We start from the raw sequence: 24678 nt of genomic DNA, 5'->3' as shown, positions 1-24678 counted from the left end.
CGGGAAAGGGCGTCCGAAGAGAGGTGCGTGGCGCCCCCCGCCCACTTCATGAGTATTCATAAGCATGCTGCGGCCGCGCGCAGAGGCCCGAGAGGGCGGCACCTTTGCCACCGCCCCGCCCCTTCACCGAGGCGTGCGTCGCGGTGGGCGTATCTAAAAACACGACGTGCCCCGCTCCCTCGCTGAATATTGATGAGACGCCTGGTGCAGCGCGGTGGCGTCCGGCGCGGCGCGGCAGGCGATTGGATGAGGCCGTGTGTGCGTGGTGACGCGCGTCGCGGCGGTGCGGGTCCCGATTGCTGCAGCCGCTTGTCAGTGTGACGAAGATTGGCACCCAGGTAAGCGCTGTCACTCAAACCTGCTCCTAGCCAGCCAGCCATCCATCACGGCGCGCCCGCCGCCGCTGTCGGCCGTCTTGGCTCCGCCGCGCAAACAGGCCCGGGGATGTGGGGCAGAGTGGGGGGAGGCGAGCCCGCCATACGGAATAGCGGGGCGGGGGCATCCGCACCGTAACCTACCCGGAGGGGGGGGGTTAGGGGCGTCGGCAGGCAGGCGCGAGGAAAGGGAGGGGAGGGGGGAGTGAGGAAATTTCTGGAACAGCCGCCGACTGGCCGTTGGCTTTTGTAGGAGGCGGCGCGTGCGCGCGCGCGCTCACTCCGTGGAAGGGGAAGGTGTCGCGCGCCTCAGGGGGTGGAGTAGGTATGGGGGGGAGGGAAAGGGCAACAGCTGTTTGTGGCGCGAGGCGGCGCGGAGGGCGGTATTTAAAAGGGGGCCATTTTCGGGGACATTCCTTCGCTGTGGACTCGGAAGCGGCGGGGAGAGCCGGGGGGTGGGGTGGGTTGTGGCAGCTGCTTGGTGGTCGCCCCTCGCGTCCCTTTGCTTCCTCGAGTGCGGTTCGGGCTCCCTCCCCGTGAGGGAAGAGCCTTTCTTCGTCCTCTCAAACAACCCTCCTTTTCCTCACCTCACAAACCGGTGCGGGGGGACGGGCGGGTGCGCAGCGTTGTTAAAGTGTTGGGAAAATCCATGGGAATTGTCGTTATGTGTAACCCGGTTGTTGCTAATAAACGTGAGGCGTTTTGCCGCCTCCTGGTTTCTGAGCGTTTCTTTTTTCCCAGATGTTTGCTTAGTGATCTGCCTTCAGTCCTAACGAAAGCCAGGAATATGTATTTCACATAAAAAAATAGCGGTGGAGACGTAAATACACCCATACACGATAGAAAGGACTAAAACAACAGATCATCCACCTGTCCCCTGAGTAAATGTTAGCAGTTTTTTACTTGGCTATATATGGGGAAAGATATCTTTGGAACTGGCATTGAAAGTGCAAGTGCCAACTTCTGACAGAACTGGGAAAGTATGACATTTTCCTTGATGCAAGTACCACTTAAAAAAAAAAGTGTGTGTGATCATGTTCTCCAGGCTCAGCTTGATTTTGATGTTGGTAAACATCATGAGGCGCCAGTTCACTATTCTTGCACTAGGTCATTGCCTATAACCCTGTTCAGGTTCCAGTGTTCAAATGCATTAATCAAGAAACCAAGAAATAAAATGATTGAAATTTTAAATTATAACGGCTGTCTTTGAAAAACACATTGAAGAAAAAATTGCTTCAGAGCTTCTCTTGGACATCCCTTCAATTCATTTTTGAAAAACCAGGAGGAAGCGGTATATGTAACACAACAGTGCTGGGATTTAAATTTTAAAGGATAAGTGCTGGTTTGCAGGCACTCAAATTCAGAGGCTAGGAGAAATTTCCTCACCAAGCTGACGATCTGTCTACAATTCTTACGAGTTTTGTGGTATAAGTGGAAGTATGCATGTTTTGTGCTAAACCAACATACAAGAGTTCTGTATATAAATAAATGTACATTCTGTGCCAAAAAAGGGCTGATCTCTTGACATTTATAAATCAAACAAATGTAACAGATTGCATGGATTTGCTAATTTTGCATAATTTTCTTGGTCAATTTGGGGAGAGCATGGTAGATAACCTTAGTAGTTGGGAGTGCTCTTAATCAGTCGAGGCAGGTATAGAACTGTGACCTTATCTAGAGAGATCAGAACTTGACTCACTGTCCATGTTCTTGTTACCACCCAGTACAGATTATGTTAATGAACTTTACATGAGGCAGCATTTGAAAATGATTTAGAAACTTCAGCAGTGCAAAATATGGCTACCCTGTTACTAATTGGGACTAGGAGGTCAGAACAGATTGCACCAAATTTGTTCCACTTACCTTGGTTGCCAGTGTGTTATCTTGAAAAAAAAGCTTTAAAAAATGTGGGCTGGACTTGGTAACTGTTGGGTGAATTTGTAGCTGGTTAACCAAATCCAAAGAGTGCTCACTAAAGATTCCTCTTCAGGAAAAAAAAGGGACAAAGGAGCGGCCACAGGGTTCTCCCTAGGTCCATTGTTCAACATCTTTATAAACGACTTGGATGAAGATGTTGAGGGGATGCTCATCAAATTTGCAGATGACACCAAACTGGGAGGGGTAGCCAATACAGCTGAATATAGAATCTGGATTCATTATTACTTTAACAGAAGGAAGAACTGGGCCCAAACTAAAAGAATGAATTTCATTAGGGACAATTGTAAGGCTCTACACTTAGGTAGATCTCAGATCAGATGTGGCAACACGCTGAATTTAAGCATATTGGAGGAAAATAAAATAAACGGGATTCCCTCCATAACGGTGAGTGAATACTTAGGTAGGAAGAACCAGCTGCACAAGTATAAGATGGAGGCCACCTGGATTACCAGTAATATGTGTGAAAAGGCACTAGGTGTACCAGTAATATAAGTGAAAAGGCTCAGTAGACCACAAACTTAACATGAGTCAACAGTGTAATGTAGTAGCAAAGAAAGCAAATGCTGTTCTAGGGTGCATCAACAGAAGGATAGTGTCCAGATCAAGATAAGTAATAGTCCTGACCACACCTGGAGTACTGTGTCAAGTTCTGGGCAGCACAATTTAAGAAAGATATTTACAAGATGGAATGTGTGCAGAGGAGGGTAACCAACATGATAAAGTGTCTGGAAACCAAGCTTTATGAGGAACAGTTGAGGGAATTGGATATGTTTAGCCTGGTAAAGAGAAGATTGAGAGGAATCACAGAATTGTAGAGTTGGAGATATGATCTTCAATAATAATAATTTTGTACCCCACCCATTCGACTGGGTTGCCCTAACTACTCTGGGTGGCTTCCAACATAATATATAGAAAGGGCTATCACATGGAAGATGGAGCAAGCTTGTTTTCTGCTGCTCTGCAGGCTAGGACCTGAACCAATGCATTCATGTTATAAGAAAGGATATTCCAACTAAACATCAGTTCTAACTTTCTGACAGAGCTATTCGACAGTGGAATAGACTCTTACAAGAGGTGGTGGACTCTTCTTCCTTGGAGGTTTTCAAGCATCTTTCACGTGTGATTTAGTTGAGATTCCTGCATTGCAGGGAGTTGGACTAGATGGCCCTCAGGGTCCCTTACAACTCTATAATTCTTTGATTCTATGAACCATGCTAGCCTGCCCACACAAGGAAATCCAAATTAAAGGGCCTACTCAGGTACTCAGCGCCCAAAACCAACCAGGCTGATAAAAAGTCTAAGAAGGCAAACTCTATCCCTTATGTCATTTAAACAGGTCTTGAAGACATTTTTTCCTCTGTCTTTTAATGACACAGAGTAGGTTATAAATGCAGTTTTAACACAGGTCTCACTGAGCTTTATTGTTTTATCACTGTTGAAGTTTTTTTCTTCTTTAGTATTTAAAATTCGCTATTTTAAATAGAGTATATGCTGTATTTCAAGTTTGTATTTTTTAGATGTGAGGTCCTCTGTGGAGCATGTTTTCAAAATAGAGTATATGCTGTATTTCAAGTTTGTATTTTTTAGATGTGAGGTCCTCTGTGGAGCATGTTTTCAAAATATGGATTATAAATACTTTGAGTGAATAAATATGCTGTTGACTTTCCACTGTATTGGTCTATCCCAGTCCGGAAGTAGTGCAGTGTTGCTTCTTCCATCCTTAGGCTACCAGTGTAATAGCCCAGTGGAAATACTGCTTGTGTGCTTGCTGCATGGAAAACATTTCTTGATTTTAGTGTGCAACTGTGCATAATTCTACCTTTAAGTTCTGATGAATTCAGACTTGCAAGATTAGGTCTTAGAAAGAAGTAATTTTAATTTGGGTTGCTACTGTTTTATTCAGCAAGCATATGTAGATGGCTAAACTGAATGCCAATTATGATATCTGAAATTATTCAGCAATAATGTGTGCACAGCTTGGTTCCCATATCTAAATTTCTACACTCTGCTATTATTGATCTCTTCATTCAAGATTTGTGGTCAGATTGCAGGTGCCCAAGCCACTGTGTCACTCACAGGAGAGACGCGTGGCTCAGGTATGCTGCAGGCCCCATGGTAAGTGCTGCCCCCACAGGGTGGCGCCCAGTGCTCCCCTACCTACGCCTCTGCATAGTGAAAGGAGAGTACATACACATCCAACATCACCAAAAAGCTTGCATTTGGGGAGCAGATCTAATAATCTGTGTTACTGTAAGGCTGACATTGTGCAGTCCCATTTGCAGGATTAGTAGTATTGCATTACAATCCTGGATTTGCATGCAGAATGAGGTGGGGAGCAAAAAAGAAGGCAGTTTGCACAATAGCAGTCACCATGACAGAAAGGGGTGAAGGTGAAAATGGAGGTGCAATGGGGGTTGTAAAAAAACAAGGGAGTGAGAGGTATGGTAAAGCTGTTGAAGATTAAAGCCGGGGTATGAAAGCGTTTGAAGAATAGAAGGGGGTGGTAACTTCATGATGGGATGCAAGGTAAAAGTGTCTGGGAAGAGGAAGATGCAGGAAGTTACCATGGTGGTGGTTTGTGTGCAAGAGGGTGCACAAAGGCAGTGGGGAGATGAAGGTGAAAATGGATGCAAAAGGGAACCTCAGAAGTGAAGGGGAAAGTGGCTTCAGAAACGGGTTTGGGAAGGTGGAGAGTGATCATAGTAATTGCATGGGGTAGGAAGGGGATGCTCTAAGGGCAAGTGGAATGAGCAGAGGTGCAAACCCTAGTGAAATATAAAGTGGCAAAATGCTTAACAGTTTTTCTAAAGTGCGTTTTGCAGGTCATATATCCTAGAGACGACCCCACTGAAAAGTCAAATCTATTATAAGTCTCATTGGATAATGTTAAGGGGCAAAATGCTTAGTAGTAAGGAGTTGCTCAAGTTCCTAATTTAGTGTTTGAATGCCATAGTATTGTGTTGTTTTGTGCAATCAGCTTTTTACTGTATAAATCATTTTGGTGTGAACATGTCTATTTGCTATCAAGGTAAGAGACTCATCAGAAAAGAACTCCAAGTGAATAGAAAATTAGGAAAAAATATAATTATGAAACCAGTTTAATGTATCAGTTGAGACTTCAGTTACTTGTAGTAAATTGTGATTGAAGTACCATAACTCTTATGGAGTAAATATGAAATCAGTTACCCAGTCCTTGCTGGCAAATTAAAAAACAGCTCATTAGCTGAGGAAATTCCTCACCCTGGAACCAGCCCAGGGGTTTTAATCTCTTACGGTCAGTGCTTTTTAAAAAAAAATGTTTAGGGGTACTCTCTTTTTCCTACTCATTGAAATACTGTCTCTCAATGAGGCCAAACTTAGATTCACAAAATGTTTAGGGGTATGTGTACCCCGGCGTCCCCCCATAAAAAAGCATTGCTTATGGTAGCCAGCAACTTTTTGAAATTACCATTTGAAATTGTACACTAAGGATTGCAAGATTTCTTCCAAAGTCGTCCCCAGGGTAGACTGCCGAAAATAGAGGAGCTACTAACAAAATAGATTGCAATTCCTTTGGGAATCTCTTCTCTCATGATCTTACGTGTCTCCATTACATTCTCTAGTATGAGGTAGTAAATGAAAGGCTACTTCCTGAGAACTTAGGCATGTATATATATATTTTTAAACAGACCCCTATCTGTCCCAAAATAGATTTGTTTGAAGTACATTTCCACAACAAAACTTACAACTGGAGCATTTGCTTCACATATCTTTCTGGTTAATAAGCTAACAGCATCAATAAGATATGTGTAAAACTAGTAGACACAGTAGTTCTGGTGGCTACTTTCTATCTCTAAAGTTTGAGAACTTTCAGGACCATGCTTAGTCAACAGGTTGAGAAACAAGCTCATGAGAGCCACAGATTATGTTTTGCACGTTGATGGATACAGATGAAAGCAGCCTGATAGCAAAGGTGCTGGACAATGAAGCTTCCTGGTGTTTGAAAAGCTTGAGAGCCTCTGTTGCAAGAGCTGTTTGTTGTTGACAACCTGTATTTTATGTAGATTGTTTCCATATGACTTTCTTGTGGCTCTTTGTGGCTCCAAATTTGACAACATTCTGCTTGTTGCCCACTCCTATCCCCATTGAATGTGTGTGTGCAGGGTGGGGAGTGAGTTTTCAAAGGAATGATAAGTTTTTGCTTGCTTTCTATGCTATTTTGCTTGCCTAGGGAAGAAAAATGGAGGCTTCTCTGCTTGTTGCTGAAAATGCATATGAAAATAAGCAAAGGAAGATAAACCTGACCATCAGAAATTCTTCAGGTGAAACTTCTCCCAGCATAGCTGCAGTTAGTAATTTGGGAACAAATTATGCTCTTCTAATGTAAAAAGTCTCCATGTTGCGTCTCCTGCATGTTTTCTGCAGTATCTGATGCATCATGTGAGTGATCTTTGCATTTTTAGTGCACAGATTATATATCTTCACAATGTATATCCTCAAGGTCTGTGTATGCCTGCATCTGTGTGCTGATTCACACATTTAAACTGGCTGCTTATTTCATCCATAGGGACTCTGTGAACCAGATTGTACACCAAGCTTTACAATGTACACAGATATAATATGTAGCAGGAGAAAAAGTGTCCCTGTAGTAGGAGAAACGACTGATGCCAGGCTGTATTTTTGTGCAGCCCAGCTTACACAGGTTGTGCTGCATCAACTTTTCCAAACCTGTTCCTGCAATATGCTTTAGACCAGGCATCCCCAAACTTTGCCCTCCAGCTGTTTGGGGACTACAGTTCCCATCATCCACAACCACTGGTCCTGTTGGCTAGGGACAATGGGAGTTGCAGTCCCAAAACAGCTGGAGTGCCAAGTTTGCGGATGCCTGCTTTAGACTATAACACCCATCCATCATCCCTCACCACTGATCATGATGGCTGGGACTGATAGCAGTTGTACTCCAAAACACTGTAGGGCATCACATTAGGGAAAGTTGCTCGACATGTGTATGAAAAAAAAGAAGCAGCTCACTGTACCAAATTCTTAATGGGGCCTAGTAATATCATCCACAATGATGATGTGGAGGAGTCTGCCCCTTTTGGGATTTCTGGCTTGCTGGACTCAATGCTCTCTTTGGCATACAAAGAGACACCACCTCTGTGTAGCATATACACATGAGGAAAGCTATATGTGTTCTATGTGAGAAATGCCAGGAGTTTTATAGTTGCTGTTCCTTGTTGCAGCCACCGAAAAATATATGTGTCCTTTGTGAGAGATTCAATTTGTTTTTAAAATTACCGGTATCATAATTGTTCCTTAGTGCAGCTACTAGATGATTTTCAACTTTCTTTATAACCTCCAAATGTAAAAAGAGATCTAACTTCAGGGTATTTGCCATCTGGTCTTGTGACTGCAACCAGTATCAAATATTCCTTAAGAGGGAATATTTTGAAAAACAAAATTTTTCACAGTGGGTTTGCATTGTTCATTGTCCTGCATTCTTTTGTCGTATATCCCTTTTGACATTTTTATTTTTGCTAGTAAAACCACTATATGATATTCATATATAAAAGTTTGATCATTTATTTTGTGCCACTAACTTGTGATTTTAATTGCACGTTTGTTGTGAAACTCTTCATTGCAATAAAGAACAAGATCAAGTGGCTTAACCATATTGCATTTATCACTTTTTCTGGCAAATATGATTGAGTGCTTTTGTCAAAAAGGGTTTGAGAACATTCCTGAGAATTTTTAGGTTGGTGTAGCAAATACATGTGATTGCATTCTCGATCCCCTCTGCCCCTATTCTGCTGCTGCACATGCAGATGTCAGTTATGTATTTTGTAAAATACTGTAAAAATACTAACCTTTTTGGATTTCCCCCCTAAGGTATGATGATTTGACTTTATAAGAACCCTAAGTAACCATGATGGCAACGCAGACATTAACTATAGACAACTATCAAGATGGGCAACAAGTAAGAACATTTTTAAATAAAAAAATGAAAAATATGAAGTGCACCATAGTAGGTAAAAATAATATGTTAAATAATTATGGTGTCCATGACATGAAACTACTTCTGTCCGATCTATATTACTTTTCCTCTGCTGTTATTTTGATATGGTATCTAAGTCACGCCAGTGGCTTGCCCTTTGCGCATTTTCTAGCGCTCTTAAGCTGCTTCCTAGAAAGGTAGGAAACAACGGAATTTTCAGAAGCAAAAATTATTTAGGATTGATTCCTTGATATTATTAGTATTATTATTATTACATTTATCAGTCGCTTTATACGATAAATTCTCAAAGTGACTTGCCAAGGTAAAATACATGAAAGCAATTCAAAACCAGAAAAAATATAAAACTATGAACAATACAAAGCATACATAAATTGCTTATCTAGCATTATATTAATAAGGACATGTCCTACCTACCCCACTCAAAGCTAAGCATCACCATAGGAGGTAACATTAATTAACCAAAGACCCGGATAAAGAAAAAGGACTTAGCATGGTGCCTAAAGATTAACGAGGAAGACTCTGGGCATCTGTTCCTGGGGAGAGCAAACCACAGAGCATGTCAGAATAGGCCCAGTACAGCTTGTTATGACTGAGACAACTCTCCAGGGTGTCGGACAAAGATAGCTCCCATCACTTGTTACCTGATGCTTTTAACTGGCAGTGCTGGGATCTTCTGCATGCAGTGCATGTGTTCAGCCACTGAGCTTCTGCTCTAAACTTGCTGAACCAGGTTTTATTTTGTTTTGTCATTGAGCCCCCCCTCTCTCGCACACATGTACACAAACAATTATTTTGTGAAATACTGCCTAAACGTTGCTATCGAACTTGAACTTGTTTAGCTTCTTGGGTTGTCACCCATATAATGTTGTACTTCTCTATGTGGTATTTTGACTGTTAGTGGTTATTTTGTTGAATAAATAACAGGTGGGGGTGGGGAGAAGCGTCTGGGCACCTGATGAGGTTATGTTGTCTTTTTTAACTTGTTTAGTTGTATCAGTTGACTTTAAGGAAAATATCACAGCATGTGGCCATGAACAAATTTCTAGGTGATTCTAGAGTGGCTTTTTTACAGTATACAGTACTTCTGATTTTACAGTGGAAGTGACTATTGTACTATCCCCTGAAATTTGTAAACTAATTACAATGCAATCATATATGTTATATATGTTCAGTTGTAAGTTCTGTTGAGGTAAGAGTGCATAGGATTCCATCCTTAGTTTACTTTTGATTTTATATATGCTTGGAGTTGTTCGGCAACTCCAGAAAAAAGCACCTAAATAGCTCCTTCTTGCATTCGTTTGGCATTGCTTTTAATGGTTTCACGACTTACTTAGCTGTCTCTTAATTTTTCAAATTGTTCAGCTTCTTACAAGATGGGTAATAGCATTTGAACATAATGTTCACTTCGTGCAAATTGTGAAGCAGTAGTCCTTTAACCTATCCAGGTCTTCCACACCAGTACAAGGGTGCAGAGCTGCAGCTAGGAGTTACTAGTATCTCCCCAGATTTCACGAACAGAAGAAAATATTGTGACCATAGTCCTACAGTTAGATTGTTTTATTGCCCTTACTAACTAGTCTAATTCATGATAAACTGCAACTTCCTATCAAAAAGTAGATATACTGGATCTTTCTCGTATTTTTTTCACAAACTCTTTAACATATATACAAAAGTCCTTATTTATATTCAGTACAGAACAAACAGTGAAACATTTAATATTTTCATACAATAATTGTGAAATGGTCCTTCCTTTGCAATATCTCTGAAGAATTATATGCACTCCAGTGCCCAAAATAAAGCCTGAAATCTTAAACATTCTTAATTAGAAATGAGCTCTATTGAGTTTTCAAGTAAATGTGTAGCATACAGAATTATTTCTAATGATAATTTCTATTTGCAAATGACATTTTGCCTATTGCAGATGTTTTCAAGGTCTGCTTTCTTTAAGTGATTTTTGTTGAAGCAGTGTATGTGTAGCTTTATCCAAAAATAGCTGGCTTATGAAACGCAGGATTCTGTAACAGACAATTGACTAAAAGAAACCTACTAATGGGAGTCAAACTTATAGTGACCTTTCCACTATCTTCCTGCCTCCAAATGTTGCAAGGATTAAATGAGTTGTTTGTTAAATGCTTGTTCTTTTTGTATGGTTGCCAAGTCATACCAACCTTCTGGCAACTTACTAGGCCTTTGGCTTTCTCTTTGCTTAGAAAATGAACCATTTAGTTGTGAATCTATGCTGTTGGCAATATAAAGCATCTTTCTTTTCCAGCAGATGCAAGTAGTAACAGAATTAAAAACTGAGCAGGATCCAAACTGCTTGGAAGCAGATGCAGGAGGATTGAGTCCTTCCCCGGTAGAGTCCCAGACTCCGATGGATGCAGATAAGCAGGCTATTTACAGGTAGCAGTATTCACAAGATGAGCTGTTTCTAGTAGTAAAGTGTATCACTCTCTTTAGTGGGTCATGGGGTGGTTCTCAAATCATGGGGTGGTGCTTGTGTGTGTAGGAGACATGGAGCATGTGGAAGGGGGCACGCACTGTTCTAGACATGATAAGATCTTGAGGCTGATGCATCTTTCCCCCCTCACCAGCCAAGCCATGGGTGGGATTAGAGTTCTCTAGAATATCCTCATTAGATTTGTAGGGGCAACTGCTCCCCCATTCACTGACTTGTGAAAAGGTGTTACTTTGTACTAATGCTGTTTTCCTATTTGTGGTTTTAGGAGGTGTCAAATATAACTTGTTCTGTTTTCCCTTCCTAATACCAGTATTGAATTAGTGCCTAGTCCAAAGTTTGTTGCACATGTCAGTGCAGCTGGGGAGGTTGGTGATAGGTTGGGGGACTCAGAAAGTAGAATAAGTTTAGAAGAGGAGGCGTAAGCTTAAATCAGCCAACGTATTCTTGTCAAGAAGTTCATACATTTGGGGTTTTCTAATTACTGTGAGATGGTTAATACATATTTTCATGCTTAAGACTGAAATCTATACATTTACAAGAGACTAAGCCCTATTGAGGACAGAAGCCTTGTGCAGAAGGCTTGTGCAGCAAGTTCTGCTAACTTCTGTTGGTGTTAAACATACTTAAGTGTTCAGGATTGTGACCCGCATCTCGGGGCAAAGCTTTTTATTGTATTTAGTTATATATGTCTAAACTTGCTTTCTGTTAGAGCTACATCGTTACAATCTATGAAAATAAAGAATGGCATCCCTACTAGATTATTTTTTATTTTAAAACGTATAATTGTATTAAATTTCAGGCTTTTTAGGGTCTTTATTTGAACAAAGCTTGATAAAAATGTAAGTGAGACCAAATAGTTCAAGCTACCCATCAGTATCATTTACGTCAAACTGTGGGATGACATTGATATTTAAATGACTCTATAGTTGCAGTATTTGATCCATGCTAAAAAGAAGAGCAAATAAGGGAGATCACAGTATATTCAGTTCCGATCCTAGCATAGTAATTGCTAATGTAACTTTATTACATTAAACGTAATACTAATGTAATAATTAAAATAATAGGATTGTATGTATGCAATGTCCAGATTGCTCAGAATTTTTCATTAAACGTAATACTAATGTAATAATTAAAATAATAGGATTGCATGTATGCAATGTCCAGATTGCTCAGAATTTTTCATCAAACTAACTTGCACATAGACATTTCCACAGACCTACAATTTGCTTGTCTTTCTATTCCTAGACATCCACTGTTCCCCTTATTAGCACTATTATTTGAAAAATGTGAACAATCCACACAAGGCTCAGAAGGCACAACGTCTGCAAGTTTTGATGTAGATATTGAAAACTTTGTTAGGAAGCAGGAGAAGGAAGGAAAACCATTTTTTTGTGAAGATCCAGAAACAGATAATCTAGTAAGTAAAAACATTTTAGATAAGATTTCAATTTATTTATAAAATCTTTATATTTTAAAAAAGTAAATTGATACTGAGAAAACTGAAGTGGTGAAATGTCAACTAAAAGAAGTTGAAATTTACAGCCCTTGGTAGCAGCAGACATTCCCTGTCAGTATTACTGACAGAAGCTCCTCCATCACATAGCACATTATCAACTTGTCTAGCTTCTTTTTTTAGATAGTTGTTTGTTTGCAGTTAATCTGTCTGCTTCATGAGACTCTTTTGACATATCAATATGTTTTCCAGTGAGTCAGATGTTCTTATTTGTAGGGTTTTGGTAGTTTGCATTTAATTTGCTGTCCTCCTCCACTACTTCCTCAATTCTTTCCATTTTCCTCCTCTCTCCCCACCCACCCAGCTGGGATTTGTGGTTTACATCTCAACAAACCATTTGATTTAATATGGTTGCTTGAAAGAGCCCTGATTGGCTCTTTGCTGTGCATGTAGTTACTTAAGTGGAAACTTCTTGATATTTTGTGCCTGCTGATTCTGGCAATAGAGGTGCTCCCTGAATATTGAGCTTATCTCCAGAGGCCCTTCTCCTGGTGCCACTGCCATCTGATATGGGGCAGGTAGTGACCAGGCGAAGAACCCATGCAGAGATGCAGCCTGCTTATTGAACTCTCTCCTTTGAGGGAACATCCATTTGTGGAATATGGCTTCTTCCAGGGGCGTAGGAAGTGGGGGTGCGAACCACCCTGGGTGTTACTCCTGAGGGGGTGATAAAATGGCACACCACGGGGGGGGCAGCACTTACCACAGGGCCTGGCCTGCAACGTGCCCAGGCCACGCGTCTCTCCTGGGAGTGACATGGTGGTTCGGGGCTGCACACTGCCTAAAATGGCAGTGTAGGGCTTGTGTCCGCCAGATGGACTCCGTGGGCAGCTCGCTGCGCCGGCCCCCTGGGCAGATCAACCCCCCCCCCCGCTCCCCTGGGTGTATCACCCCGCTACCACCGCTCCGGGTGCCAGAGCAGCTAGCTACGCCCCTGGCTTCTACTTTCCCCTATCCTTCCACACAGCGTCAAAATCCGCTTCAGATTCTTGGGGCGCGTGGGCAGCTGCAGTGGATAAAGATGAGAAACCAGAAGTCCTGTTGTGCAAGTGGATTTTCATTGTGCTCTTTGTGATTCCTTTTTACTCAGAGCTTTTATTCTTTTATGCCTTTTCTGCTTTTAGTGTTGATTACTCCTGATTATTTCCCACTTTTTTGTCTGCCACTGATTGTAGATTGCATCATCTTGTAATTTTATGTTTTAATTATTGTATTTTTATTCTGTAAGTGTAAGCCACTCTGAGGCTGCATTTTCTTAACAAGTAAAATAAATTGAGTGGCTGGCTTTGTGCCAAATGCACATCTGATTGTACTTGAGTTGACACTTGAAGATAATGCATATTGCTATTTCTGATCAGCTCAACTAATCATAAGGAAGTTGGGCATGTGAAAATATCTGCATGTTGTTCATTGGAAACTTGTAGCCTTGTACAAGAAGAAAAATGGAAAAAATGGGCTAAATAGGAGGGCTGCATCATACATGATAATCTGCACAAATCACATCTGTGTCGAAAAATGCATTTATATAGCCCATACATGCTGTGGGCAGTCCCCAGTTTTGTGCAAGCAATTAACAGTGTACATAGTTTCCTACAATGAGACAATATCTGGGTAGGAGAAAGCAACAATAATTATAAACCGCCCTGTTGAAAATAAGCCAAAAAGTAGCTCAAACATATATTGAACAACTTAGCACACTGTAAATGACATGTGCAAATGTTTGTTTTCATTAGTTTTTTACTTGTCTCTGAATTATTTCTCTTTTCCCTCTTTTAGATGGTAAAGGCAATTCAGGTTCTACGAATTCATCTGCTTGAGCTAGAAAAAGTTAATGAGCTCTGTAAGGATTTCTGTAGTCGCTATATTGCATGTCTAAAAACGAAAATGAACAGTGAAACTCTTCTAAGTGGAGAATCTGGGAGTCCTTATTCACCTGTACAACCCCAGGTACCTTTCATGCAAACTGAAATATATTTTCTTTATTTGATTTATAATCTACGTTATCCCAAAGACTCAGGATAGGTAAGATTAGTTTTTAAAACAAACAAAGAAAGAGCAGATAAAATATAAATTACTATGTTAGTATTGGTTGAATTTGTAAACCATGCAATTTACAAATAGATGATCTGTGACTGGCAAGCTAGCAGTTTTTAAGGATTTGTGATATTGTTAAGATTATAAGATCTCCCTTTTTCTTAGCAGTCACGTACATGGAAATGTAATTTTTAAAGAATGATCATAATCTATCAACTCTTTGTCTGCAGTCCAGCAACTTTAAACATGATAGAGATAGCTTGGATTTGCTGGAGCAGCTGTCTTCATGGAAAGAGTCACCAGAAAATGTGAGCAGTAGAGCAAAAATGACACGATTATCATTGCACCTCTTTGGCACTACCTCCTTAACCTAATTTGGGGGTTGGCTTTGTTCATCTCATTGTAGATAATGGCCCCATCCCAGCAAGTGGTGATTTGTATGTAGAAATAGGGTTCTGTGATTGCTCTCTCATCACATACACAAGGCTTCAGGACATAAAATAAAGCTCCTCACATCCCACAGTCTGCATTCCATGCACATAAGGGCCCTGAAGCTGTGTTATACGAATTCAGATCTCTTGGACTCAGAATTGTTTGCTCTGTTTGGCAGAGTCTGTTATAAGGCCTCAGGTACCTGATACTTTATATGGAGATACCAGACTTTAAGCCTGGAACCATTTGGAAAATGTTTGCTCTACCACTGAGCTATGGGCCCTCCTATACATAACACCTATAATGAAAAATGTGTCCATGCAGGCACTCTGTTTTGTTTAATTTATTGGAAAGTGTAAAAAACCAACTGCTACACAGAAGTATTATATTTTTGAAATTGAATTGCTAGTAACTGGAGGAACAGAAGTTGGTAGATAATTTCATATCTTGTTCATTCCCTCTCTTTTCCTTGAACATAAGTCAAAATGCCATCAGAATTGCTATAATTTCAGAGCACACCTCTCAAAACTTCACCATTCATCCATGAGAGCTCTCCTAGAAGCCAGTCAGACAACATCTGCTCACAAGTTCCATGGCATAAATTAAGTTTATCACGATTAGTATTGAGATACTGGTGTATATTTTTGAACTTCTTCATTGTGTTTCATTGCATCCATCATGCCAGCCCCATGTCAATGTACTAATTGTAAATTGCATTGTCATCTAGACTTACCTGTAGATTTGGCTGATACCTCAATAAATCAGATAAATTTTAAGTTTGCAAAAGATCCAAAAAGTTCAAATTTTAAGTGCTTGAAACTTTACATTTCCTTTGGAAAACAATGAAATATTGACCATGTTTAATTGTGAGGATTCATGCATTTTTCTAGCATTAACTTTGGAAGGGCTAGAATTTCATCCCCAACAATACAGTGGTATATATATTCTGACTGTACATGTGGTTGCCATATTTTTTTACTTATAACACAATTCTAAACAAGTCTATTCTGAAGTCCCAATGAGTTCAGTAAGACGTACTTCCAGGTAATAGGGTTGCAGCCATAAGCATATTTGCATAACCTTTTTTTTTTTTTTGAAATGTTGGGATATTCTAAATTATTGTAGAATAACAATTCCTAAATATGTAGTGCATTGACTAAAATTTATCAATTGTCTCTTTTACAAGCACTTTGATTACAGTAGCATGTGACTAGCCTAATATTAAATGGGATAAGCACTGTCAGCTGGGTTACTTCTGATCCAGAATTTGCATATCTGTTCTATATTTTGATAGGTGGTCCAATGTGGAGAAGAAAACCCACACTTGGAAAACCAAATATAAATGCAACATACTGTCAAACTGAAATATCTAGGTTATTTATCACCTCCTTTCATTGAATTTCCTTCTCATACTAGTTTCATCACTGTTTTTGATCATACTGGTTGGTAGTGATGACATCATCATTATCCTCATCGGGTTTATGTTTTGAACATCTTATATTTGGTACAGTACCATTTTAACTTAAAATGACAGGAGCATCCTTTGTTATAAGTTCATGTAATTTTTGTTGTTTACTATTTCTAGCCAATTCAAAGTGCCATCACAGGTACGCTCAGTCCCCAGGGGATTATGGTACCTGCATCAGCCTTGCAGCAGGGAAATGTAACTATGGCAACCGTTGCAGGTAGGAAGCACTGAATAAAAATTCAAACACTGCGCTCATCGTAGATGTAGTTTGTGTCCGTTAAGTGACTAAGAAAAGGAATTATTGAGATGATTTTTTGATTACTATGTTTATATGTCGCCTTTCTGCCTGTGCAGTCAAGGTCATTTACAATTTAAAATAATGGCATATAAGCAGGTAGGCATGGTATAAAAAATGGGGGGGATGGGGAAAGGATGAGGAAAATGAGAACATTCAATACAAATGCATATAAAATAACTGATAAAATGACCAGGTTGACTGAAGCAGACAGTTATGGGAGGGAGCCAAACCAATGAAATGGGCCATGTTTATGGCTCTCCTATTGAAGCAGCCATGTGGAATGTTTGTTTTATTAAGTTTTTTGTATCCTCATTTTTTATTTTTCTGTTGTGAGTAGCCCTGGGATCTTTGGATAAAGGGCAGTATGCAAATTTAATAAGTAATAATAATAATGGCTGATGATGAAAACATTATTATTTTATATTATTCAAATACAAATTATTATGCAACCAGCTGGCCTAGCATCTTCACAATAATGGCTGCATGGAAAGGTGAATCAAATGCAATTGTCTATTCTTTTTTAAAAAAAAACCCAACAAGCTTATGTAAAATGATAGCGAAGTTAAAATTATAGCGAAGTTTTAAAGTAAGTTTTGTGTGTTGTGTAAATAGTTTATTGTTTTCTTTGTTTATTGACATCTATATGAAAATGTTATCATCATACTGTGCCTTTGCTGCAGTGTAATATTGCTATAATATTCTTTTAAGGTGGTACGGTGTATCAGCCAGTGACTGTGGTCACACCTCAAGGTCAAGTAGTGACACAAGCTTTGTCACCTGGAACCATCAGGATCCAGAATTCACAGGTTTGTTTTATATTATAAGCATTTTTTAGTGAAATATTTTTAAAACCATGGTAATATTATGGTGTGTTACTAACTGCCTGCTACTTCTGAATCTCTGTGCAGCTCCAGTTACAATTAAACCAAGATCTAAGCATCTTGCATCAAGATGACGGGTCATCAAAAAATAAGAGAGGAGTTCTTCCAAAGCATGCTACAAATGTGATGAGGTCTTGGCTTTTCCAGCACATAGGGGTAAGGTTGATCACAGTGATTTGGGAATCACTACTGTTCTGATCATTTCTCCTAGTATCTGCATGAGGGGGAAATGTTTTGGCAAAATCTGAAGCTTTTAACCACCTACTCAGAATATATTAACTTGGTATTTAGAGTTGAATCTGGCTCAAATTCAGTAGATGTCTATTATATAGCCTTGTGATATTAAATTTTAGAGATATTTTTGGTTTTATTACATCATGCTGAGGATTTTTTTTAATCCTGTGCTCCCTTGAACAGTAGTCCTTTGAGGGATATATTTATATCTCTGTTAATCTGAACAGTTCCTAGGGGGCTAGAATGCAGTAGCATGTTTCTTTGTGCAGATTGCCTTACTAAATGCACTCCACACTCTCAAAAGGGGCCTTGTTAGCTTAGGGTCACACATGTTTCCTGTAATACCTACATGCATAGTAAGTTACATTATGATCTGAAAGGTCAGACAAACGTTTTTACAGGTTTTCTTAATTTGCATGTTATATGTACTTTTGTAAAGAAATCTGTCCCTTTGGCTGAATGTTTTTGGAGGTAGGGGAAGAACGCTCAACAGGAATGCTCCACAGTCCATCTACTCGTGATCAAATTTATTATACTCAATCCCCTCAAATTGTACTGTTTAGGCAGTAGTATTTTCAGCTCTAGCAGATAGAGCAATATATGTAACAAGCTACCAGTGCTGGTGGCTTCATCCAAAGGTATTAAAATAGCTTGAACTTTCTGCATGGCTAAATGTAATATGTATTCCCTTTTGAACTGTATTCCCTTTTGAACTGTACTGCATAACATCTTATGATACTAAAAGGAGACAAAAATGGGTCTGTATTATTTCTTAACGGTTCCTGATAAATTACTAGAATTACTGTACTTAGTACATTATAGATAGTACTAGAAATAGCTATGTTACTCTTGTAGATTTTTAATTGGCAATGCTTTTATTTAACTCCACACGGTATTTCATCCCTACCATATGACACAATGTGATAAATCCAGCTTTATCACATGCTGTGTTCCCCAAGGATCATGCCATCTAGCAAGGACAGCTGGGAGAATAATCCCCTCCCCCACATGGACATTTAAGGATCAAGTTATATTGTTAATTCTTTTTAAAAAATCATGTAGTGGTCAACCTGGCTAACATTTGAAGGTTGATGTTGAAGCCCTTTCTGGCTTTCTTTTAGGTTTCATGACTTCACTGGATATTAGATTAGCATACAGCTAGGTTAAAGATGTTCTGAAGCTAGCACTTGCCTTCTTTCTTCCTGGGAGGGAATGTTTTTATTGCACCTATTTAAATAATAAATGCTTGACAGTTTACTATCTACTTCTTCTGTTACTGTGCTAAGCATTTTAATAATCTCAGTTTATATTGCACCCAATTACTAATTGTCTTATCAGTTATGCCTAAACAGGACCAGTAACTGTCAATGGATCAGGGATATCAGCAAAGATTGCTCTGCCAGCTAATATGCTGATAATATATGGAATTTAAACTTTCTGTGAGAATTCGGGGGGGGGGGGGGAATACATTCATTACATCTGGGGGAAACTGGTTAGTTTATTTTATGATTTCATAAAACTTAATATAGCAACAAAAAATTGAGGCTAAATATTTTTTTTTAAAAAAAGTAAAGAGTAAAAAGAGTATGGAGATCCCTGCAGGTGACAGAATCCTTGAAGTTATTGCAGATTTCCTTTCCCTTGCAGTCTTTTTCAATTCCTATCCTGTGAATAATTTTTTTCTGGGAACTAGCGCCAGAGACTATAGAAATTGGAATACTAGGGATGAGAATGCGTTGGTTTTTGTAATAGCAGTGAGTATTTTAAGTTCACAGAAGTAGGAGTCTAAATAATAATGTTCCTTTCATTATTAGAGTAATAAATTATTATCTGTAATCGGTGTCATAAAATCAACATATTACATAAAACAATGAAAATTTCAATCTACACATATGAAATCATTGTGACGTGTGTTGTCAAAAATTAGTTTATCTGGTCAGAAATTATCTAATTAGCATAGAATTAATCCCACACTAATTTGTATTCCTTTTGCTTTATGGTTGCAGATTTTTGTATTGTGCTTATTGCATATCTTTAAAGAGTCAAAAAGCAAGTTTTTTATACCTTTTCCATCCCCCTTCCTGTCTGTAGCATCCATATCCAACAGAGGATGAGAAAAAACAGATAGCAGCACAAACCAATCTGACATTACTTCAGGTTAACAACTGGTAAGAAACAACGAAACAACGAATATGCTATTTTTTTTGTGTTATAAAATTCACCTATATTGAAAAGTCACATAGAAATATATAGCATTTTCCTTTGGGCTGCTATGTAAAGCTAAAACTGGACGGGATTGATGTAGGACAGAGGTGGTCATGGGCCAGATCCTTACTGGAATCATCCTTCACAAGTGAGTATGCCACATGATTGACCAGGTGTATTGTCTTGCCCAGCTCTGAGAATCCCTTGTGCAGGATTTGCATTTTGGTACCACTTTATCAGGCCCATGTTCTGTGCTTTGGGAAGATCCAAACAAAAGGCTGGCAAAGTGATTGTTTCCCCACTCCTCTCCTTTGACAGGACAGGAGAAACAAGGAGCACCCGGACCAAGCAGAATCACCCTCCCTTCACATTGACTAATGTTGTGTGGAGGCGATTCTGCTAAGCACTGAATTTCAGTATGCCAGAAAGCTCCCTGCAGGGAACTCTCTACCACACCCAAAGGCAGTAGAATCATACTCCCTTTGTATCAGTCAAGTGTGTGTGTGTGTGTGTGTGTGTGTTCCTGCTCAGCACTGAGCTTGGGTATAGAGAGTCTGATTTTATGGATGTCTTCATAAGATTAATTTTTGGTCATTTTAGGTTTATCAATGCTAGAAGACGAATTCTTCAGCCAATGTTGGACTCCAGCTGTTCTGAAACTCCAAAAACAAAGAAGAAAACAGCTCAAAACCGACCAGTTCAAAGGTTCTGGCCAGACTCCATTGCATCAGGAGTAGCTCAGCATCAATCAAATGAACTTACAATGTCAGATGGTGAGCAGATTCCTCAGCTACTTTATTTATTTATTTGCAAACTGGATGTTTTAGAGACTCTCCTGAGCCTGTCAGACAATTTTGCAGTTTGTATGAATGAAAGGGGTGCAATCTCTCTAGTAAACATAATCCCTTGACGTAAATGGATTTCAGAGCAATTCTAACCCCCAACTTGAAGCACTGCTGCTCACACTGTTGAAGGCAGACCAGTTGGGGGCCAGTTTCCTCTTCTGCCGTGCCAGCTCCAGGCTGGTGCAGCAGGGGGTGGGTCTGAATTGGGCCTCTTTTCTGGCAGTTGGCCTGCTGAGGATCCATCAGATTCCTCCCCAGCCCTGCTTCAGCACTGGAGCACCCTGTTTGGGCGTCTACACTGGTTACCACCGGTGGGAATACTGCTGGAGGTAACTGCCCAATCAGCTGTGCTTTCAGCATATGTCTCTGCAGCCAGTGGAGCCCACCAGAGCCAAGCAGATGGACACCTCTACCCAGCTGTAGCTCCCTCCATCAACACTGATCAGGCAATTAGGAACATGCCCTTAGCATAGCAGCAGTTCTTCATGGATGACATGATCCATGTGCCAAACTGGATTATTTTGCCCTCCTATATATCGGCACCATTCATATAAACAAAGGTCTGTAATGGCTCAATGTGGTTAAACATGCCTGTGTCTGGTACACACTTTCAGCCTCACACGTTTATTCAGAAGCAAATTCCACTTTGTTCACTGGAGCTTGTCCTCAAGGAATTGTATATAGAATTGTAGCCTTAAAAGTTAACAGCTTTGGGATTGCTTTTCATTGGCTGCCCAATTTTAAAAGTACAAACCCACTGTTTATTAAGATAAATGAGAAATGTGTTCCAAGATGTTCAAAACTCAGAAATCTCAATACTGTAGACTAAAACTGTTTCAAAATTACTTGTATGGAGAAAGATAATTCAAATAGCTTATTCAACTTTCATTCACTTTTAATTTTTAGATCTTTGGCTTTCATTAATAGGTTTTTCAGACTAAGAACTGTGGATTTTGTAAAAGAATTGAATTGTTGTTCCAACTGGACCTTGTTTTTCCTCCCCATTCTCAGGAGCCGTTGTAACAATTACAGCCCCAGTCAACATGAATGTAGACAGTCTGCAATCTCTTTCGTCTGATGGTACTACTTTGGCTGTTCAACAAGTCATGATGGCAGGGCAAAGTGAGGATGAATCTGTGGACAGCACTGAAGATGACGGAGCAGACCTCTCAACCACAAACATCAGTGGGCTGGTCTTGGATAACAGTGATTCTCTGCAATAGGAAGCAAGAGAATCTGGCCTAAATATATAGGAAAAACAATAGACTGACTGACTTTTTATAGTTTGCACAGCAAACATTTTACACAAGTTTTATTTCTAATATGTTTTATATGTAGATATAGAAGAGTGCACTTTTTGTATTTCATAGTCTGCTTAAAGAGTGTCTTTACAGGTGCAGCAACTTCTTTCAAATGTGTTGTTTTTGGTTTTGGTTTTGAAATTCTAGTAATTTAAGAGAGAGAGAAAAAAAACATAATCACCCCATTATTTTCTCAGGGTAATTTTTTCACTCACAAAATTGATCCCAGATTCCCCTAATAAGGGAATGGGGGGGTCATGGGACTGCAGTCCTGGGGAAAAGATGATGGATGCCTCACGGGTGAGTTAATTTTACATTAGCATGGGTTTAAATATATACCCATCACACAATCATCATCTTACTCAATGGTTGCTGTTGTCTATCATCATCTCTGCTGCAGTTTTGTGACATATGAAATTGCCCTGGTGGGAGAATTTGAAAGTACTTCAGTCTCCTGGAGAGTTATGCAATTAGTCCTGTCATTTTAAGATTACTCTAGGTGGTTTAACAATGTAAATGTAAAGCATGTCAGACTAGTGTTTGGGATTTGTTTATGAAGTTAGCCATGTAGATTTGAAAGATGCTTCTGCACCTTAAAAAAAACCTGCCAGTCTGAAATGGGCAACAAAACACATAAAAGAAAGTGGAAACGTGTGAGTCAGTAACGAATGTATGGCATTCAAAATGAACTTAATTTCTCATTTAGTTGTTCAGTGGAAACCCTAGATTCCCCCTGTACCTTTGGAATTTGACACTGACACAGCTGCTACTTGTCGTTTTATCCACCTGCCCTGTGGCATGCTGGAATCCTACTTGAAATATGTGGGGTTGAGATAGCGGGGAGGGCAACAAAGGAAGTGGAGTGGGCAAAAGAAGCAGTGTCCCAATTCAGTGGTAGATTTAATGGTACAAGGGGGATTTCTGGATTGCAACTTAGCAGCTCTACTCATAGCTAGTGAGTCTGTTCATAATTTGCTATAAAACACTTATTTTTACCTTATCAGGTTATTGGAGTAAAATATTTTTATAAATTCTCTAAGAATTGGGATGATGACTGTATTGAGCATGAGAAAAATGTTTAGTACTCCTATTTGGAAGGTTATGAAAACAGTCCAAATTGAATAAACATGCCTATGTCATATTCTATGGATCTCTGCTATCCCATAAAGTGGTGATGTGAGAAGGACCCAGTCCTTAATGGGGTCTTGGTTATTGTTAAGCATTGATTTGTATTCCGTATCAACTAATGTTACATTTCAGTCTATATCGAAACCTGTTTCTCAAGCGATTTGATAAATCGGTATTCATAGGGAGTAAAAACCCACAATCTTGCCTTATAATCAAGATAAAATCTATAGCAGTACACACTTCACACCTGTTGACAGAACATGGATATTAGCCTCTGAACTGTGATACATCTTTCCCCCGCACTATTGTCTCTTCTCAATTGTTTGTTGTTTTTATAGCCAAAGTATGTGATAAGGTTAAGATAAAAATGAATTTCTCAAGCACAACCTTACTTGCACAATCTCAACAATGCTTCAACATACTAACTATACCATTCAGCACTCAAAAATAGTGATGATAAATTAGCCTTCACCATAAATGTCATTAGCTCCCCACCCCATACCTCTTGAATTTGTTTTATAGTCTTGTGTGTAGTGCCGTTGACACTACTGGGAGTTGGTATTTTCCCATTGCTTGCTTTAGATAATAGGCCCTGGGGGCTTGGTTAGCTATTTGGAGGAACTGGGTGACGTTATCTGCACCAACAAAATCCAGATTTATCTCTAGCTTAATGTGATAAATTAACTTGGTTGGAAGTCCTGATTCTACGAAGCCTTCAAAGAATTTGTTTCCCTGGGGTTTTTGGGTGGACTTTAAAAAGAGTTGGCACCTTTCAACAAGCCCTATTTTCCTGTATAGGTAAGTCTGAAGTTGGGAAGAACAAATTATATTTTTATTCTGTTACCTCTAGGCTACATCAGACCAAATCCAAATGTTATGGTGACAGCATGGCTCTATTTACTTGATAGAGGTTCTTTTACAATCCATAATCAATTTCCCACAAACATGGCCTGGGTGAGTAATGTCTCTAAGCCATCATTATTTGCCTGTCCAGGTAGCTTAGCACTGGTATAGACAGCACAAGATCTGAGATGTTATGTTAACCATCCCCTACTATACAGAAGTGTTGTTTTTTTCATTGACAACCACACTACTACAATTAATGCTCAAATAGACCCACTTTACAGAGTACATGTCTTATTTTTATCTCATATTCCATAGGTACTCTCCTGATCACCAGATAAGCAAGGCAGCAGACAGAGGTTGACAAGAGTGCTGGGATCTCCTCACAAGGGGAGGAAAAATACAGCCTTAGAAAGCTACCAATACAAAGCAAGGAGACAGCTGAGAGATGACAACCTTAGATCAAGAATGTACTGAAACGCTTTGCATAAAGCCTAGATAGACACCACACTCACTTTTACAGTTGTGTGAAAGTTGGGCTAACCCATAATTTCTCTTTCATGCTTTTTGAAATTTTCTGAAGAGTGTTAAGATGTGAAAAAATGTTTACAAGAGGTTTGTTTGGGGAAACGTTAGTATAATGTAGCAAGTTTATATAGGAATAATACCAGGCCTCATTAAAACCACAACATTTAAACACCACCACTGAAAGAGCTAATGAAATGCAA

At 39.6% G+C, this 24678-nt stretch overlaps 1 protein-coding gene across 4 annotated transcripts; it reads left to right on the top strand.

Annotated features, from left to right (window-relative positions):
• Window positions 1–217: 217 nt before the first annotated feature.
• Window positions 218–23120, top strand: PKNOX1 (PBX/knotted 1 homeobox 1). 4 transcript variants are annotated; one of them, XM_081908698.1, is made up of 12 exons: window positions 218–338; window positions 8181–8268; window positions 10580–10710; window positions 12014–12185; window positions 14058–14228; window positions 14546–14623; window positions 16333–16432; window positions 17222–17319; window positions 17422–17550; window positions 19720–19796; window positions 20434–20606; window positions 21690–23120. In XM_081908698.1, exons 2-12 carry the CDS (start codon window positions 8218–8220, stop codon window positions 21899–21901), a joined length of 1392 nt encoding a protein of 463 aa, XP_081764824.1. In that variant the 5' UTR covers window positions 218–338; window positions 8181–8217; the 3' UTR covers window positions 21902–23120. The 4 variants fall into 4 exon arrangements, with proteins under 4 accessions (XP_081764824.1, XP_081764823.1, XP_081764826.1 ...); XM_081908697.1 differs by lacking the exon at window positions 218–338 and adding an exon at window positions 3898–6613; XM_081908700.1 differs by lacking the exons at window positions 218–338; window positions 14546–14623 and adding an exon at window positions 3900–6613 and having other exon boundaries at window positions 10583–10710.
• Window positions 23121–24678: the final 1558 nt, after the last annotated feature.

Source organism: Podarcis melisellensis (genome assembly GCF_964234715.1).
Source record: "Podarcis melisellensis genome assembly, chromosome: 4".
NCBI lineage: Eukaryota > Metazoa > Chordata > Lepidosauria > Squamata > Lacertidae > Podarcis > Podarcis melisellensis.
The sequence above is the reverse complement of the archived record's forward strand: the minus strand, read 5'-3'. Positions and strand labels throughout refer to the sequence as shown.